This window comes from Macrosteles quadrilineatus, unplaced genomic scaffold (genome assembly GCF_028750875.1).
Source record: "Macrosteles quadrilineatus isolate MER2022 unplaced genomic scaffold, UCM_ALF_1.0 Scaffold_2__2_contigs__length_208266976, whole genome shotgun sequence".
NCBI classification, from domain to species: domain Eukaryota; kingdom Metazoa; phylum Arthropoda; class Insecta; order Hemiptera; family Cicadellidae; genus Macrosteles; species Macrosteles quadrilineatus.
Genome location: NW_026542595.1, coordinates 175,026,409 through 175,046,205, shown reverse-complemented (window position 1 = coordinate 175,046,205; position 19,797 = coordinate 175,026,409). Strand labels below are relative to the sequence as shown.

The following is a 19,797-nucleotide window of genomic DNA, read 5'->3' as shown; positions in this document are numbered from 1 at the left end:
GACCTACAGTTTATAGTAGAATCCGAACCACATTTTTCCTTGGTATAAAAAAATTGGTCTAATTATCAGGATGGTACTGCGGATAGTCGTAGTAAGGGCGTTAATTCAAACCACGAAGTATCACATCCACAGTACATGCCTATAAATATCCACAACTCGTGACCTCCTATAGTAGCTGAATTACAGGATGACACCACCGTCTCAGTCTCTTAATGATGTCTTAGCTAAGACTTGACCAAAGATAATGGTTGATTCCACCAAGAATAAGTTAAAAATTGTTGGCATTAACAAAATTCTCTGGATATTGACTATTTCCCAGATTCTTATTGACTCGCCATGTGCGTTTGGGCTTTGGGCCAGACATTCAGCACATCTGTGCCAAGACCTCTGGCATTCTCAAAATGATCTGCTGTGCAAGACACTGTTTGAGCATCCATGATTTTTGTATCCATACCTGCTATATATCCAGTATAATTTTTATGTGCGGCAACAACTAGGGTCTTCGGTCTTACTGTGTATTCTGGTCGCTTTTACCAGCACAGCCTTTTTCAATGTCTTAGGCCCCCAATACGGGAAGAATGAGCGTACGCCTAGTATAAATTGTCCTTAAAGTAGTTCTCGTATGTCAAGAAGTTTACAACATAGATTTACATTGTAAGAAAGGGGATTAATCCCATAACCACGGTGTTCATAAGCAGATACTCTGTTTACATTACACTTATAGTTCTCGCCACCCTAAGTTGAGGCAGCCCAAGGCCGCACGGCGTATATCTAGTGCGGCCTTTTGCTGCCTCAACTTAGGGTGGCGAGGACTATAGTCGACCAGTTGGTGTGAAGAGAGTTGAACAGTAGCATGAGTATCGATTTACAAATTCCTTTCCCAGCTGACGTGAGCTAGGCGATGACCGGTGGGGCTGACTTCCAAGAAACATCGTTAACCTATAAGTCAAACACCCAATCAGCCAATGAGAAGGGCTAATGAAGAAAATGGAGGGGTGAGGAGTCTCGGAGCTGGAGGACCTGAAGAAACAAATCGAGGAGTTCACCACGGGCCACTGAACCAAGAAGATCAAGAGTTTCGGAGTGTGTGTATCGGTGCGTGTGCTTCTGGGACAATAAACAGTATGTAAAAAGAATAAAATATATAACTAAAGTTTTGTAAAACAAACAAGTCATATAGTTTGTCAGTAACTCATTCTTTTAAATTTTTAATTGATTTTCTTTTCTTGTAAATTTATTTACCTTATTATTGTTGATATTTGCCTTTTCAAAGTTTTCTTTTGCTTTACTTTTGTTGTTTTTCTTAATTTAATTTTGTTCATTACACGTTGAGCAACACCCTTAAGCAGTCTTATGTCTCATTAACCTAACACCTCTAGACTATGAAGTTCAAACATTTATTCAGAGGAAAATTCTTGAGTGATTTTATTGGGTTGCATAAATAGAGTTTTTGTTACAACTTTTGAATTACTTATTTCATTTTTACAGTACACTCATTAGTCATTAAACACCAACATTATTTTATTTTACTAGCTACATATTAACTTTGCTTCTTAAGATTGGCACTCGCATATCTATATAAATAAAATTAGAGTTTTGTCTGTACATTGCTTAGAATAATGAACTTTTTGGTTATTTTTACATTTCATAGGTCAGAGAAACCGAATCAAACCTTATCTCAATTTCTGTCTGTCTGTCTATCTGTCATTCTCTTGGTAACGCTAAAATACGCACTTTATTACAACTACTCCTCAATAACTATAGCACTGTCCCGCCTGAAACTTATTTTCCAAATACTATACATATATGAGATGGTTTTAGACGTATTTCATCGAATATGAGACAGTTAGATATTTAACAGTAAACCCTTGAAAATCAAGTTTTTGTCGATTTTTGACGTGGAATTTCTGGAAGCCCATGTTAACCTTATGAGAAATGAAATTATTGAATCTTAACAGCTGTTTCAATTAAACAAGTTGGTTCTGTTCTGTGATGTTCAATAGCATTAAAGTTACAAGGATTACCAACAGGGTGCAGCACTAGCACTATTATTTCTTTTACATTTATGACAACAGCTAATTTGCAACCTGGAGGCGAGTGAGCGTAGCGAACGAGCTAACCTGAAGGCAAGTGAGCGTAGCGAACGAGCTAACCTGAAGGAAAGTGAGCGCAGCGAACGAGCTCTAACATACAGGTGAGTGAGCGTAGCGAACGAACTTCAACCAGGACGTGATTGAGCCATGCAAACGAGATCAGATAGTAAAAATAAAAGTAAGCCTACCGTTATAGGATCGACCGGCAGACACAGAGGTAATTTAACCTTTTATTGATTGTCATACCGATCCGGAACAACAAAAAACAACATAAAATGAAGCTATGTATAATAGTTTGGCCAGCATATCTTAAAATATGCAAACCAACTGCTGTTCGTTATATAAGAAGGTTTCAACTGAATATTATAAGATCCCCGTGCGTAGAACGGGTACACAGCTAGTATAATATAAATATAAATATCAGTTATCTGAGACATGTACGAACAAGAACAATAAAAAAATATATCTAAAAAAAGAATATTTTATCTATAAAACTGTCAAAATAGTTAGAAGATCAAAATAAAATATATAATCATTTCTACATGTTTTCTTTACAAATTACAGAGAAGTTTACTGGTAAGAATTTTAACAAAATTAACTGCTCTAGATAAATATAAGGTTTATTGGTAAAGTATAAAAACAGTACATAACAATAAAAGGCAACATTATAATAAAAACTATAGCTGCCCTGTACAGCGGCCAACCTTCTCCATAATATTTTTGTCCAGAGCTGGGGCTACATCTTTCTTCCTGAAACAAACATTTTAATCTTGGTAAAGAAAGTCACAATTTTAAAATACTCAGGGGTACCAAATTATGCGGGTTGGTGTAGTTGGTAGTTTCAAATAAAAAGGTCTTATTTTACAATAAATTACCATAGGTACCCTTAACTAAAAGTTTTTAACTGGTTTATTCCGCCTACAAACGTGCGACACAAAATTGATCTTTGAGGGGCTTTCTTTGTTTGTTAAAGACACATGTTAACCTCTTGCCACATTACCAAGAGTTATTCTTCTTGCTAGAAGAATAACTCTTGTTAATGTGGCAAGAGGTAGATATCTTCCTGAGGAGGATCTAATTGGGAAGCTACAGACTTTTATCGGACGACTGAACTTGTAACTTCAAGAAAACAACTGTATGGGGTGCGCAATAATTTTATTTTTGGATGAAGTGCTTTATGGTCTTGGCCTGCCCCTGTTAACAGTTTTAACAGGATCAGCAACAGGTAAATTAAACCTTTTATATTTTGTCTAGGCCTATATTTCCCTGATCAAGTTAGTGCAAAGAAGTTTTTGTTGAATAATAGTTGTAAAGGCTTTAATTTCCTGATTTGAAATAAGTACCTGGGGACCGAGCCATGGCGTAGTTTATTTTGATTGTAAAAGCAATATACAGGAATGGATGCTTTAGAAGAATTTGAAATTCATAAAACAATCAAAATTCAAGCTAACACATTATTAAACGACAAAATCAGTTTACAGTCTAACGCTCTGTATGATACTCTAATAAAAAAACAAGAACAGCTGATGAACAAGGAGCCGAGCTGTACATACAAAGTCCACTGCCCAACCATCTTCCGCATCGCAGTCATGACCCTCATCTGCAACTGTGCGCACGAGGTTGGGGTTGGACATTGTAAGTTTTTGTCAGTAAGCCTACTCGTTTTGTTCATAAAACGTCTATGACTGTAAATAGTATATGTCCATGTTTCGCATTTAAACTCTTGATGACCCTTTCGAAGTTACAGTGTTAAATGTTCTTGTACAAGATCTCATGATGAGGACTTAAGTCCTTAAAACCCGTAATCTATAAGGACTAAACAGGATCAATCTGGCAGTACTGAGGTAATTTTATACCTTTTATAGTTGGTTCATTGATCTTGAGACAAAACAACTCAAATATGAAAATGAATATTATGTTATTGATATATTTTAACGTAAACAGTAGGGCAATTACAATGTTGGTCATAATTGTTTTTATACAGTAGGCCAACATTTGGTGGCTTTTGTTCATGAATTCGGACTACTTAACAACTGTTTGGATTAGGTGGTATTGTTCATCTTCCCGTTGCGAAGCACGGGCACAGAAGCTAGTAAATTATTAAGTGATTTAATAAATAACTCTATATATAATATTTACAATAAACTATACCTTCAAAAACCTGTCTGTTTAACGGATGATATGGCAGACATACACTTTATCTCACTAGGTGCTCTTCCTTAAGTTCTTTTACGGAGTACAGCGGCCTATAATTAGTATTCCTTTCAGCGCCTTCTGAAGGAGGGTGCATCCATCTCCTGCAAATGAGTAGGCAGTTATGAGTTGTAGTTAATAGTAGAACGAGGATAGCTATTCTAGGTACGTTTGAGACGACAGCAGGAAAAGTCTATATTTTGTGCTCTTCTGGTATAGTACTCCTGCACCCCAGTGGCGGATCCAGAAGGGGGGGGGCAGTCGCAGTTTGGAAATATATGTCATATATTTTTGACTGCATGTAATACAGTAGTGCATACAAATTGCGTAAAATAATTTGTCACACTAACTTAGGACAAAGAAATGGTATAAAACTGCCATTTTTGAAGACTTAGTTTAAACAAATTTTTGGGGAGGGAGGGGGTACCCCGGAACCTCTCAGACACCCTGGTCCCCCCCCCCTTGTGTCTGTTCTAGATCCACCACTGCCTGCACGTCATCTTTTCTAGGGTCAGGATATCAAGCACTACGCCGTGAGTACCCTTAAGCTACATTTCCATTCCTACAAGTCGCAGGCACAAGTCGAGGCACATGTCGAGACCATGACGAGGCACATGTCGCACGTAGTTTGTCATGCCGTTTCCATTCCAGGCACAAGTCCCGCGACTACAACTGGCAGACAAGGCAGTGTTCTCTTTTATTGTGATGTGGTGAGGTTCGGTGGCTGATTTTGATTATATTGTGTTCTACAAATCACCATGGATGACATAACAGCCTCTGCTTTTTTATTTATGGCTGGTGCATACAATGAACTTAGAAGAAAACTACCTAGATAGTGGATAAGAAGTTTTTTGGCTAAAAGAGCATTGGAAGGTGCATTTAATCAATTGATGAGAGATTTGCGCGTACAAAGTGGCTTCGAAAATTTCCTCCAACGGACTCAACGAAATTTGAGGTTATGATTACCTGTCATTTATGAGCATGCGGTAGTTTGGAGAACCTGCGCATGCACAAGTTGCAGGCGTTTTGTCGCGCAGTCGGCGGGCAAAAATTTGTGCCGCGACTTGAACCAGGATGTTTCCATTCCTACAAATTTGGAGATTTGTGCCGGCACAAATTTGCAGGAATGGAAACGTAGCTTAAGATCCTTTAAGATTGGCCGGCAATGATCCAAATGCCACACAACTGTAATAATCCTAAAGGTTCTGGACAGCATCGTTGTATCATCTGCAAATAATAATGTTTTCCCATTCAGATTAAGGCAGGATTTTGTATAGGTTAGGCCTAACTTATACCCTTAACCTCATTGACGGGTAGGGCAGTAAAAATCAAAGCAAAAATTAAAAGCCGAGTAGGCTAAGTTTATGGGAAGATTTCACTAGCTTAGTGTAGCCTAATGTTTTTAATATCATAAAATAAAAATGTCTTAAAATATTATTAGACTAGCCTAGGCTATTCATGGGGTTACAGCTCTTTTGCTTGATGCATTGAAATGGATTTGATGAAGTAAGTTTAGAACTACATATTACAACAAGTACTATTACCCCTGATCTATTTAACTGCACAACTATACTTATTATTTATTTTAACGTCTGTGATAGAGCCTAAGTTATATATTTGATAGGCTATGCATAAAAAATGTGACTATGATAATAGGCCTATATCGCTATTGATCAAGTAGCCTATATACCGTGAGTTAATGTGTCTCAGACGAAGTCTATAGCAATCAGTGATTATTCAACGACCAATAAAATGGGCCTACTTAATTACTTGATGTCTTTAAGATGGCTAAGTTATTTTGTTAGTAGTATCAACTAAGTTTAGACTAACCTACAAGGTTTATTACCACACATAAAAATGTTTTGATGGCCGTTGCCCTGGCGGTAGGTTAGTTGCACATTTGCTACATACAAAATCCGGACCCTGTAGGGTAGGTTATAATGCGGTAGAATGGCGATAAACTTAGGTTAGTTGCCCATTGACGCCTTGAACAATAGATCTCTTGAAATTGTAAAGAGCAATGAAGCGTAGGCCTACGAAAAAGCCAGTCTACCGAAATATGCAAATCATTATGAATTTAATGTGTACCATGTAACCTTGTAAGTTATAGCCATCCACCTCCACCTGTCACGTAAAGCCACAATAATCAAAGAAAAAATCACACTACTCCAGCTGCTGAGAGTATCAAATACGTATAGGCTATGCTATAAAATGCTAAAAACTCAAATGGTAAACTAAAACTGTCATACGAAAAACTTTATACTTTGTCAGCATCTTATAAAAAATAAAAATAAAAAATAAAACTAGTGCACTTGTTGCTCGAAATCGATCAATAGTCTAGTACCGGAAGTTATATTAAAACTAATAGTCATAATTTTCTATGAGTTTAAAAATCCAACTAAAAGCGCAGTACTATGCAACTAATGGTTAGACTAGGCCTATTTGATGTATCGATTCATTCGGTTAGCTAAGTTAGGTTAGGTTAACTTTACTAACCAAACTTGATATATTGAATGAAATAATCGATTTATCGATCGATATATTTACTCGAATTATAGTGTAGGAGGTAAGGCATAAAGTTCAGTTTAATTTTAAAATAGTCATAGATATTTTAAATATCGATTATTAATCAATATTTTCAATTTGATAGTTTTAATCGATATTAGCGAAGCCCAGGAAACTGTAGGCCTACCCCCAATTTATTTTATAGGCTACCAGAAACTAATTTGAATTTGCTTGAAACGTTAATATTCTAATGACCATGTCCATGTCAATAAGTTACACCTTTCAATTTTGTGATGACAAAAATGGTTCTTTAAACTGTAGTAGTTGTTGGAACTTAGGCCTAAATTGAAAATACACATCTAAAATACAAATTTGTATGACAATTTGACAATTGAAATTGACAAACAATAAATTCTCCAAAATCCAACCTCAAACTTACTAGAGCTAGAGCAGCAGCAGATCTAGAACAGAAGAAGAAGAAGAAACGCAGAACAGAACAAGAAACTAAACGAAGGAAGGCTGAAATTTGGGTGGAGTAGTGGTAATTCAAAGAAGTCGCGGGAATTTTCAGAAGTGTAGAGGGTAAGCGACCGCACCGCGAAACATGTGACCACGGCGAAGCCACGCCCTTCCCCCAGAAGGGAGGGGCCGGGACCTAGCTGACCGATTTGAGTTGTCGGTACCAACTTGATATGTGATTTAAGTGAAATGGTACCTAGATGAAAGGTTAAAGGTTGCCTAAAAGAAGGCCTCCCGCTTTTATCCCCACTCCTCGTGGACAGAGCGAGGCAGCGGCGGACCGTTTTTCGAGCCCTACTTCAACCTGAGCGCGCAATCCAGGGAGTTATTATACATCGATGAGCAAAACTCAAACCTAACAACTCCCGTCAACCACGGCCACCTTTCACCAGCTGTGTGCTGTCTATTTCATTTCATTTATCTTATCATTTTTTCAGACAGCTTTTTAGGTCTGCTGAAACAAAATAACAGAACAGATACAACAATGCAATGGTAATTATAATAAATGTTGTTGTCTTTATGGTTAACCTAACCTTTCTTGGTTTATTGTAACGTAACAAATCTTTGCTATAGAGTCTGAAAGCTTTTAGGCCTACTAGCCTAGCTGAAAGTGTGAATGTTCACCAGTGTAAATTATAGAGTAGGTAATGATCGGAATATCAATACTGAGATCCACTATTCTTCATTGCGCAAGAGGTGTTGGTACAATCCATGATCTGAACAAGCCCATTATTAGTTCTCTTTTATTAAATCACTGTACAATTAACTGTTATTCAAGTTGTAAATCAAAGAAAATGAGTGCTGGAGAGCAAATTTCGACCTCATCGGACTTCTTTTTCAGACAGGTAGGTAGGCTTTTAAAGTGTTAAGTTAAGATCGCTTAAGTTAGATCTAAGTTAGGTTAACTACATTTTTCAAGTATGATTTAAAATTGTTGTTAGGCCTTTAAGGCTAGTGTAGCAAACTGCCCTGTCACAATGTTTAAGAAATTTTTGCTGCACTTTAGTTTGTCATAGGCCTAATACACTCATTCGAATGAATATATCGATCGATATTACCGGTATCGATTACTTCATTGGATACATTAATATCAAGTTTGGTTAGTTAGGTTAATCTAACCAAATTAAATAATTGATAAACTGATATACCTTTAAGACCGTACACTACAACCTGTAATGCGCTACGCTACGCTGCGCTCTCTGTGTGTAAGTATTGAACAATGCTGCGTTGTTTAGAAACCACAATTTCAGATAGAAATAAGCAATTTAAGAAAAATATAAGTTACAAAAAAAATAAAGGTATTAACCCTCCGAGTGTCCATAGTTTAGGCCTTAATGTCCACCTATTTTTGGCCCCTTTACAAGGTTTTATTAAAACGGATCTGAGAAGCTTAAAACAATGTTAATTCTAATGTTCTATATACCATTTTGTTTGGAAAATCATGGGCTTCAATATTATATATAAAACATAAGGAACATTTAAAAAAAAAAAAAATTTTTAGGTAAAAAAAAATATAATTTCGAAAATTTTCAAAAAAAAAATAAGTTCGCGCTCAATGAAATTGTATAAATTATAGGCCTATAAATATTTGAAAATAGCCACTTTGTTCTAAATTTAATGAGGATTACAAATATATAATCATATAGCGAGGTAAGTTATCAAATAAATAAGTTATGAGCGAAAAACGGATTTCAGTACATAGCGTTTAGCTAAGAATGCATAGCCTAACCATAGCTAGGAATCTGGCTGATAATTTACATCAATATCACTACCTACTTCTTCAGGATCATCAACCAGCACTTCAAAACCACTTAAATCTTCTTATAATGCACCACGTATATCACTACTTTTGATTTTTAACACTAAAACAATGATAAACGTAATAAAACACATCAGTCATCGGTCCGGGGGAACCTAGCTGTTTACAAATACACGCACGTCAGCTGTCTGCTACAATATTTTCGGAACTAAAATGAATAGCGCTTAGAGACAGACCTCTGCAGAAAGCTTAGAATATTACGGAAAGAACGATACCTAACTCGATCCAGTTCAATCCGATTCAGTCAGTCATAGAGCCTTCGCCGTAAACGATGTTTGTGCGTCTTAAAAGCGACGCGTGACCCTACACAAAGTGTGTTGTGCGTCGTTTTTATGACGCGTGACACTCGGAGGGTTAACAAGGAGCGGAGAGGGGATCAGGGGTAGAATGGCGCAGGCGGCGGTTACTCAACTATATACACGCCTGTAAATACAAGAAATTACTTAGACCTTGACCAGTCATGTCCCCTGCTCCGATCCCTGAACCTCACCACCGTGTTTATATAAATAATTTCTTAAAAGCCCTTTGGATAGACCACTTTAAACTTAATTAAGTATTCTAAGGTTAAAACAAATTACATAGCAACCTAAATTTTGCCGCCCCCAAAACATGCCGCCCGGGGCAAACGACCCCCCGCCTGTGCAAAAATAAATTAATAGTGTTGCACCCTGTTGGTAAACATTATAAATTTTTAATGCTATTGAATATCATAGCAAATTTGTTTAGTAAGAATAGCTGACAAAATTATTTAATTCCTCTTAAAGAATACTCATAAGGTTAACATGGAAAACTCCAGAGCCACTGGGGCGGAGCCCGGAAGGATTTTTGAGATAAGAATAGGTCTCTATGTTAATCGGGACCATGTGAGCTAACATCATGCCAAATTTCAGCCCAATCCGACCAGTAGTTAATGTGTGATTGAACTTCAAACAAACACACAAACTTTTATATAATAAAAATGAATCCCTTTTTTTGTTAGTAGGCCTACTCCATAACTCGAGAAGGAGTGCACCGAATTGGATGATTCTTTTTTAGTTGTGTTCGTTAGTGCCAGGGATAGGTTTTTATGTAAGAAAATTTATATTTCATCCAACCGTTATTTAGTGGGCTAACTTAATTTGATTTTAAAAATTAAAAAATGTTTTTGCTCATGAAACTGTGGGATACAATAACATGTGTTTAAAAAACCTGTTGATTTTCAACCAAAAGGTGAAAAGAGTGTACCATAGCGAAGGAACTTCAACTAGGACAAGATTGAGTGATGCGAACGAGCTCATCTTGAAAATGTACAAGCGTTTGACATAAAACCACATTAGTACAGGACGTCTGTCGGGCCAGCTAGTTTAAAATATTTGTAAGATAAGATATAGCATAACGTTTGTTACGATTCCTTTTATTTTTTCCAGTTGTTTGACTCAGAGAGCAGTACCTATACATATCTTTTGGCAGATGTTAACTCTAAAATAGCAGTGTTGATAGACCCAGTCCTTGAGCAAGCAGAGAGAGATGCACAACTGATCAAAGAGCTTGGGTTCACTCTAAAATATGCTAGTAAGTATAGTTTCTGTGATAAATTATCATTTTTTTAGTTTAAAATATGTTCCTATCCTACTGCACAAGACATCTATGAATACAGTCATATTTAACATTCGTTATCAGTTACCACAATAACACAGAATTAACCATTTGTTAAAGACCAGTGACAAATATACTTCAATACTTATCATTGAAATTAAGCCAAGTATGAATGGAGATGAGTGTAGTATGAGTGGCGCGATCTTGTAGTCTTGTTAGTGACTAAGGCTGACATATTCGTTAGACACATCTATTAATTAATAGCCCATACAGCTAATGGCAACTAAGGGACTAACAGTTTATAGTGGAATCCGAACGACATTTTTGCCTTGGTATTAATTAACGAATTGGACATATTATCAGGATCGTACTATGGATAGTCATAGTTACTTACTAGTGTGGACGTTAATCCGCACCAGGGAGTATCTCATCCACAGTGCATGCCTATAAATATCCATAATTTGTGACCTCCTAGTAGCTGGATTACAGGACGACGACACTGTCCCAGTCAGGCTACGTTAAAATGTGGGAAATGTGGGATGGCTAGTTACATGGAAGTATACTGGAGATGCTGCATCGGTTTTCTAATGTGGGCTGACATCCTCGCAACTGTTGGATTTGAATCCCTGCACTTATGCTTTAGTTTGTCTGATGCGTTGTGTATGATAATTACTGACGTCATTTAACTGTTTTTAAATTTTATTTAGCTGAATTACTATCTATATTTTGCATAAGTACCAGTAGCCTTAAAGACGTGTCTGCGTTTTTGTTTAGAGTCACTGTTAGAGTTTTTTAGTCCTACGCAAGATTATTAAATAAAAAAACAATGTCTCATCTGCTGAATGACAACAGAAAAATTCTTTATTCCTTCAAAAACACACAAATATTGTATGCTTGGGCTACTTTTAGAAATATAAAATATTGTCTGTGCTATAGACTTTGCTCTGAAAAAATGTGTCATTACAAATAGTACTCAAGATATGGTTTACAAATACTGCTGATTTATCTTTAATATTTTAAATGTGATTAAATACATCCCTTTAATTGAGGTTGCTCTTAGGAGAGGGTTTATTGAAAAACTGATATTTTTCGGAGAAGTTTCACATATACTTGAATTCTTTATTTTGAAATGGCGACCATACGAATAAAGGTACAGTCTAGCCTTGATATAACGAACCTCGATACAACAAATTCCTTGATATAACAAATTTTTTTAAATCCCCTAGAACTCTCCATAAGACACAATGTATATTTTACCTCTACATAACGAACAAACCATAACAACGACCTTGATTTAACAAATTTTTTGCGATTTCGGCTAAAATAAGACACCTCAATATAGCGAATTTGTCATTGTCAGAACCTCTACATTGCGAATTTAACCTCTGCATAACGAATTGTCTACGTCTTTCCCTCGATATAACAAATCCCTCACCCCATTATTGTTTTTGAAAAATCTGTTTCTTTATCAAATGAAATGGAAAGGTGACGTCATCGCTTATCGCTTGCGCTAACATTCGTCTGCTCCGGTTTACACATCTCTGTCTGCTGTCGCTGCGCGCGCTATGTTGCAACTGAGAACTGATTTCATTCACTGAGGACTGATGACGACGTAATGTTTAGTAAGCTGTGATTGAGCGATAAGTAACTATGGTGAATTGTACAATTTTTGGATAAAGAGAAACCTAAGAAAGAATATAACAACAAAACCAAAGGGAAAGAATAGCAACATCGTTATTTTAACATTCCTTTTTCGAGTGTTTTTATTATCTTTAAGTTGGCTATGATTATACACTTTTATAATGACTTATCTAATAATTTATTGTTTTCAATACGATTTGTTTCAACTAGCAACACCAATGCTATAGTTCATGATTATTATTGACATTCCTCTGTTGTGATAAATCAGTACTGTACTGTAAGTAGCCTACCGGCCTATCACGATCAGTAGCTTACAAAAATTTCTATTACTGTTTTGTTTTGTTCTTTACATGGTTTATGACTACGCAATACAGTGTTTGGCTAGGTTTTAGGAGGGTTAGAACAAGCTGTGATTTTAAACTTACAGTTTTTAACCTGTACCAAGGTCAATGCAATTTTCATGATTGCGCAATATTCAAGATCCCTCCCCTTTTTTATGCCGGATAATTTAGGTTCTACTGTACAATGTAAACACTGTACTGTAAAGTATTGTAGCATATGCTACTTTAACTTAATTGTGTTTTAATGATGTCTAATCCCGACCTATATTGACCGACGCTGGTTCTGAACCTCGACTTAGCGAAATTCCTGCAAACATAACCTCTATATAACGAACCTCGTTTCAACGAAATCCTTGATATAACGGATATTCAGTTCGGTCCCTTCAGATTCGTTATACTGAGGTTGGACTGTATTTTAAGTCAAGTATTAATGGAGATGAGTGGCGCAATCTTGTATTCTTGTTAGTGACTAAGGCCAATATTTTGATTGATGGCGAACACCTTAAAAAAAGTGAAATGTACTGTGCATCCAGCTTATAATGCAAATGTGTTATAAAAAAATTGCACTAACTTCCTAATTTTCACGTACCAGGTATCCTGTTTGTATGTCACTGGTAACTCTCTCTCTCTAAACATTTTGCACTAAATCAATTTAAAATTCATGTCGGATTAATAATCAACTATTTTTGTTGTGCAGTGAACACACACCTCCATGCAGATCATATAACAGGGTCTGGTAGACTGAAGCAGTTGTTGCCGGGCAGCCGCAGTCTGATTGCTCGAAGCAGCTGTGCCGAGGCTGACATACATGTCACTCCTGAGGATGTCATACAGTTTGGATGTCATTCCCTCTCGGTCAGGTCCACTCCAGGACACACCAACGGTGAGATTACTGATTACATTTTAAACCAAAGTTAATTTATGCAAGGTAAAATAATCCTTGATTGTGACATCTTTAAAATACAAAGTAAAATTAAAAAATATAATTGAATTATAAAAAAATGTTGGTTTGTATTTTTTTTAGCTAGACATGATGGAAATTTATATAAAAAAATTATACTGCATGTTACCTTCATGGGTGTTGCAATGGTCGCGGTAGACGATTACCAAAGTCACGAAGACTTCAAGGTTTCTCTTCAGATTTATATTTGTCAGTGTATAGAAGAGTGACGTCAGTTGTAAGTAAATAATAAAAAGACTATTGCGTTCAGCTTCAAAATATGCAATGTTGAATGATCGAAAACACATTTTTGTTTAAAGTATATTTCTCTGCATTATCCCTGTGCTTTTTGGTAAAAAAAACTACTGAGTAATAAATTTAGTAAATTATTTGGAGCATATTTGCGTAGTTGTGAGTCACACTTAACATATAAATAAGAGGTTAATTTACTGTATCGTCTTGTGACTCTTATACCTTCTCTAAAGGCGGATTTATTTATTATTTATCCGCCCTTAGAGGGGGTATAGGAGTCAAAAGGCGATACTATGGTAAAATAACCTCTTTTTTATTTGGAGCAATTAGAAAAAAAAATTTTTACTAGTTGAAGGTCTAATGTGTTGCAGCTATAAATGAAGTTAATGTTGTCTAAAAGATTTTGGTACATTACTTAGTTAAACGCGCTTTACAAATAATTTTGTTGTGCCAGGTTGTGTTAGTTACGTGAGTGAGAAACAGGGTCTGGTGTTCACGGGAGACGCAGTTCTCGTCCGAGGCTGCGGAAGAACTGACTTTCAGGAAGGTGACGCAGAAACTCTCTACAACTCAGTTCACACACAAATATTCACTTTGCCTGATAACTTCAAGATATTTCCAGCTCACGACTACAAAGGTATGTCATCTCTAGATCAAGTATACAAGTAGTCCTCACTATGTGGAATCTTGGTTTGCATAATTACATATACTTTTCACCAAAAAAATTCAGCCTATCTTTAGTCATTTTGGTTGTTGATTGGAATGCACTGTATTTTACTGTCTGACACGTTTTTTTTTTGTTACAAGTACCTAATTGAAAAATTGATTCTTTACGGACTGTGCCAGTCTCTAGAGATGTATGGCATTTTGTATTTTTGTGGCACTTTGCTTTATGTGGCCCATTGCTTTGTACAAAACTTTGCTAAAATGAGTCTTCCTCATATAGTGAGGACTTTTTATAGTAAAAAATACCCCTGGCCCTGTCACAGCAATTCTTCAGACTAAGCGAATTTCCATTTGTCTGATTGAATTTTGAAGTACCTACTATTATATTTCTTGAAATGTGTCAGATTCATTCCTTATTCATTAAATACGTAACCTAGTTCCAAGGTTTTTTTTACTACAGGCAAGGAAAAAGGTGTTTTGGGTAGAATGTTAAGTATAAAATAGGGATGGACGAGATTGGATTTTTAGTTTGAGACGAGACGAGATGGGATTTTTTTATTTCTCATAAAATGTTGAGACAGGATGTCCTTTCTCATACATAACGGGAAATGCACGTTCTACATTTTAACCTGATTTTGTAACATTGTTTAATACCTACTGATTTATGACAGACTAGCTGTACCCGCGGGCTTTGCCCCGTTTAACTTCATAAGTGAGCTCGTTCGCATGGCTCAATCCCGTCCTGGTTGAAGTTCGTTCGCTACGCTCACTCACCTTTAGGTTGGAGCTTGTTCGCTGCGCTCACTTGCCTTCAGGTTAGCTCGTTCGCTACGCTAACTCGCCTCCAGGCTGAAGTTCGTTCGCTATGCTCACTCACCTTTTGGTTGCAAGTAAGCTGTTGTCATAAATTAAAAAAAAAATTATAGTGCTGCTCCCTGTTTGTAATCCTTGTAACTTTAAGGGGATACGCCACTATCTGTAGGCCATATTATTAATTTTTTTTACATTTTCCAAAAGTTGCATTTTTAGATAGGCCATTTAAATGTGAACATTTAGCTAAAATTGTTTGCCAATCTGACAACTCCTTCTAGTATAAAAAAAATAAAATATAAAACGCCGCAACCAGCAATTTAACTAAATTTTGGACTATTTTTTTTGGTCCTGATATTTACACTTTTAATTGTGTATATCATAATTATGTATTATGAAGGTATAAAGTAGGGTACATTTATTTAAAACAAAATAAGTACTTTGCTATTTTTATATATAATATAAAATAATAAATTAGTGTAGTTATGAGAATTTTTCTCCTGCCAACCACCTGTTACATCACCTGCGATTATCTCAATACCGTGTTTTTTAGGTTATTATTGTACAAAAGTTTGAATAACTCCATTAGTACTATACTTATAGTATTCAAATTTTCACCAGACCTTCTTTATATAGTAATAAAGGATTGTGTGTATAGTAAGCCCTATAGCATTACATTTACTAAAAATATTTATGTTTACGCAAAACTTTTAAAATTTTTTTCAGCTTTTTTATATTTTGAATAAAAGGTGTCCTAAAAATTTTGTTTTTTTTAGTTACCATAACGATTATACACAGAATTACTGATTATTTCATCCTGAATCAGGAAATAAATGGAATATGTCATTCCGATCAGTAGTTGAAAAGTTATTCTCAATAACGACTTCTTAAAAATTTTGGTGAAAAAAAACTAAAAACGCATATAAATTTAGTAAATAAGTTATAAACTCAATATTTTTGTACCGGTACCTAAATCTTTTAATTAAGTCTAGTATAAACAAAATATACTAACTAGGTTGACAAAAATAAAATAATAAAAAAAAAGTTGGAGATAGTGGCATATCCCCTTAATGCTATTGAACATCATAGAACAGAACCAACTTGTTTAATTGAAACAGCTGTTGAGATTCATTAAATTCCTTTTAAATATGAAAAGTCATAAGGTTAACATGGGAAACTCCAGAGCCACTGGGGCGGAGTCCAAAAGCCCGACCAGAATAAAAACTACTTAGATTTCCTATTTAATGCCCAAAGAATCGGTGTACCGAATTTCAGCCTCCTAGGTAAATGGGAAGTGGGAGAATTAGTGATGAGTGAGTCAGTGAGGGCTTTTCCTTTTATATATATAGATGACTGGTTAAATACAAAAATAATAATAGGCAAGAATATTTAAAATCCTTATCCAAAAACCTCCTGGTCATCCTACAGTTATACAGCAAATTATATTTTATCCTGGTAAAAGTAACCTCATATCACAGTTTCACAAGATAACAACACAATGACAGCCAAACTGCCGGAGAATCAATAAACAATGTTAAAAAAGTGTGTAGGATGGCCACCAATGCTGGCCAGATGGGCTGACGGGGAAATCAGTGGTTGCCAGCTGTGCTGGCCATTCGAGTTGAGAGGAACTTTCCTAAAACGGCTTTGAGACCGCAAAGGGTTAAGAACACAGAAATTGTAAATATTATACAATGTTTAATTTTTATTTGTAACCCTTCAACAACATTCAACAATGCTTCAATATACACAGTGATTTTGTTTTCTTAAGCTCTTTACTTGTAATGGAAATTGGCTATGTTCATGTTATACGGGTAAAATTAAAAATTAAAACAACTTTTAAAACATTTCTGAATCCCATAACAATTTGTTCCCACCTTATCTTGCTAGTTTGTTAACACATTCACGGTTATCCTATCTGAAAAAGTAAAAATATTTTCAGGGTTCACCTACTCGACCGTGTTGGAAGAGAAGACTTACAATCCTCGACTGACTAAATCCAAAGCTGAGTTCATCAAACTGATGAACAATCTTAATTTGCCATATCCTAGGAAAATAGGTAAGTTGTTGTTTCATCTTAACTATCACTTGTTTTTCTATTGTAAATTTTTTGTTATTTCTAGAGATGAATAGAATTGTACTTTAATTTCAGGACGGGATGGAATTTGTATTTTCTTCCCAATTTTTAGATAAAAAATTATTGATTTGATAATACCTAGTTATTTAAATCTGCTGATTCATTTGTTTTAGTTCTCAATCACATAAGATAAATATTATTTGTTATAAACTAATTTAGTTTACATAAATAAAATCTATAAAATACTGTAACGGTACCTATTTGATCAGTGATGGTTTCCAAATGGCGTATAATACTTGCTCTGTATTATTTGATTAGTGGTCATCATCCAATTGTTTATCCTTTGTTCTCTGTTTAGATCATACTAGCTGTATGCCCGTTCTACGCATGGGGATCTTATAGTAGTCAGTTGAACCTTCATATAACCGTCACAAATGTAGTATCTGACAGTTTCAAGCCTTGATTTTAAACAAAAATGCTATGATTCTTTGTTTTGTTTATATTTACGTTGTTATTTTGTAACCATCACGGCAACCCATGAGCCCAGTGCTCGATTTGCGGGGGAACTTGACGGAATGGAACTCAGTACCTCTCTATCAGAACAGTAAAAATATTGGCATAAATAGGTACTGATCACTTTAAATAAGGTACTGACACCTATTTTTTTACAAATCGAGCACTGCATCAACCCAATTTTAAACTGTTAAAACTTTGAGTTACTTATGAACTATATAGGCATTATAAAGAATTAAAATTGTTTTTTCATCAACCTTCCAAAATATTGTCCAAACTATCTTGGTAAGTTTAGCTTTAATTTGTTTAGCCACTTTTCAGTGATAGTGTTAGAAAGTTTGCATCAAAGTTGATGCCAAAGAGCTTTGCTTCCCTCTGCTCAATAATATACATTTCACAATGTTGCATTACAATTTGAGTAACCAACATTGTCTGTTTTAAATTGGTATGTCCTACATATTTTGTATATCATTTTGCACTTTTTTGTAGACCACTAAACAATTAATTTTTCATTCATTCCTTGTTCAAACTTGTTAAAAAAAGTCAGGTTTAGTAATTAATTGAACTGAAGTTAATATTTTTGCAGTTGAGCGATTACATAATATCTTTGCTATAAAACTAGACATTCCATCCCCATGTTAAATTTGTCACCAGGTTTTTAATCAAAATTGATTTCATTGAGTATGCAGACTTTTAAACCCAATTACACTAAAGATGACTTATTGTAAGCTGGAGCTTTTATGTAACGCCGACTAGGTAAGGTAGAACAAATCTTTAGATACTGTCGCATTCATTTTTTTTATAAAAAATCTGTGAAAGGTGGTCGACATGGGATGACTACATCAATCAATATCCAAAAGTGAATGCTGATATGTAACGATTTGTTTCAGACGTAGCTGTTCCGGCCAACAAGAAGTGTGGTGTCCAATAAACACGAGAGTTAGACAGAGCGTGATTGTGATTGAAGCTGGAAGTTTATAACATAAAATTATTTGTGATTAGATATATTGTTTCATTACGTTCCAAATAATTATGCAGTTCAAAGAATATTGATATTAAAGCTTTTGTTTTGTTGTAGTAAAACATTAATTGTTATTTTATTTCATATTTTATGTGGCGAAGGTGTTTCAACTAAATGTGAAGCTGTGTATTATACCCACTGTGATAATCAATACAAATCAAAAGATGCATGATATTTTATGGTTTTGTGTAAACTATGTCAGAGCTTTGCTATATTTTAAATACATTAGGTATTAGATCACACATGCATTGTAAATAATCAATATTTCCATACATTATGTTAAAATAAAGCACAATAGAGTGTAATATAAGTTGACTGTTCTTTTGGCCTTTTATCCCATTGATTTGTTATGCCTACTTTAAGCTGCTAAAATCCAAAGTATAGTTGGTAAGTTTTAAAGAAATATGATTTAATATCTATAGTTCTCTGAATATTTTAAAATGTTATTATTATTTCCCTCTTAGGCCTATGTATTGTAGTGCAAAAACAATGTTCAAACTTGTCAATCTAAGCTTGAAAACTATTTTGATGTATTATCCATGTCCAACATTAACTTTGTTATTTATTCAACCTTCATAACTTTCGGTACAGTGCCGGAAAAGCTGAAGGCCTTCTGCGTGCCTCCCCCCCCGAGGGCAAAATCCTGGGATCGCCACTGAGACTAAGCGATGTTTAATTTGCCTGGATGTATTTTTAATTAATCCAATACATTAGATATCTATTATATTAAAGATTAAGTAGCATTAAGTTTAACAAGCACTGTACCTAGGTTTGCTGCAACAATATATTGTGTTTTTAGTAACCCATTTTCACCCCATAAACCCCCGTTCCA

The 19,797-nt window shown here is 35.3% G+C and overlaps 1 protein-coding gene across 2 annotated transcripts; it reads left to right on the top strand.

Annotated features, from left to right (window-relative positions):
* Positions 1-7,653: 7,653 nt before the first annotated feature.
* On the top strand, positions 7,654-19,275 carry LOC128986071 (persulfide dioxygenase ETHE1, mitochondrial). Of its 2 annotated transcripts, none has more exons than XM_054406174.1 (6): positions 7,654-7,802; positions 10,536-10,680; positions 13,384-13,569; positions 14,333-14,515; positions 17,297-17,413; positions 18,835-19,275. In XM_054406174.1, the coding sequence occupies exons 1-6, from the start codon at positions 7,800-7,802 to the stop codon at positions 18,873-18,875; spliced, it is 675 nt and encodes a 224-aa protein (XP_054262149.1). In that variant the 5' UTR covers positions 7,654-7,799; the 3' UTR covers positions 18,876-19,275. The 2 variants fall into 2 exon arrangements, with proteins under 2 accessions (XP_054262149.1, XP_054262147.1); XM_054406172.1 differs by lacking the exon at positions 7,654-7,802 and adding an exon at positions 7,813-8,155.
* The last annotated feature ends 522 nt before the right edge of the window (positions 19,276-19,797 follow it).

Coding starts and splice junctions, on each gene's coding strand:
- LOC128986071 (XM_054406172.1), top strand. CDS start 7,958: ATGATCGGAATATCAATACTGAGATCCACTATTCTTCATTGCGCAAGA. Junction 10,681..13,383: donor GTTCACTCTAAAATATGCTA/GTAAGTATAGTT, acceptor TTTGTTGTGCAG/TGAACACACACCTCCATGCA. Junction 17,414..18,834: donor GCCATATCCTAGGAAAATAG/GTAAGTTGTTGT, acceptor GATTTGTTTCAG/ACGTAGCTGTTCCGGCCAAC.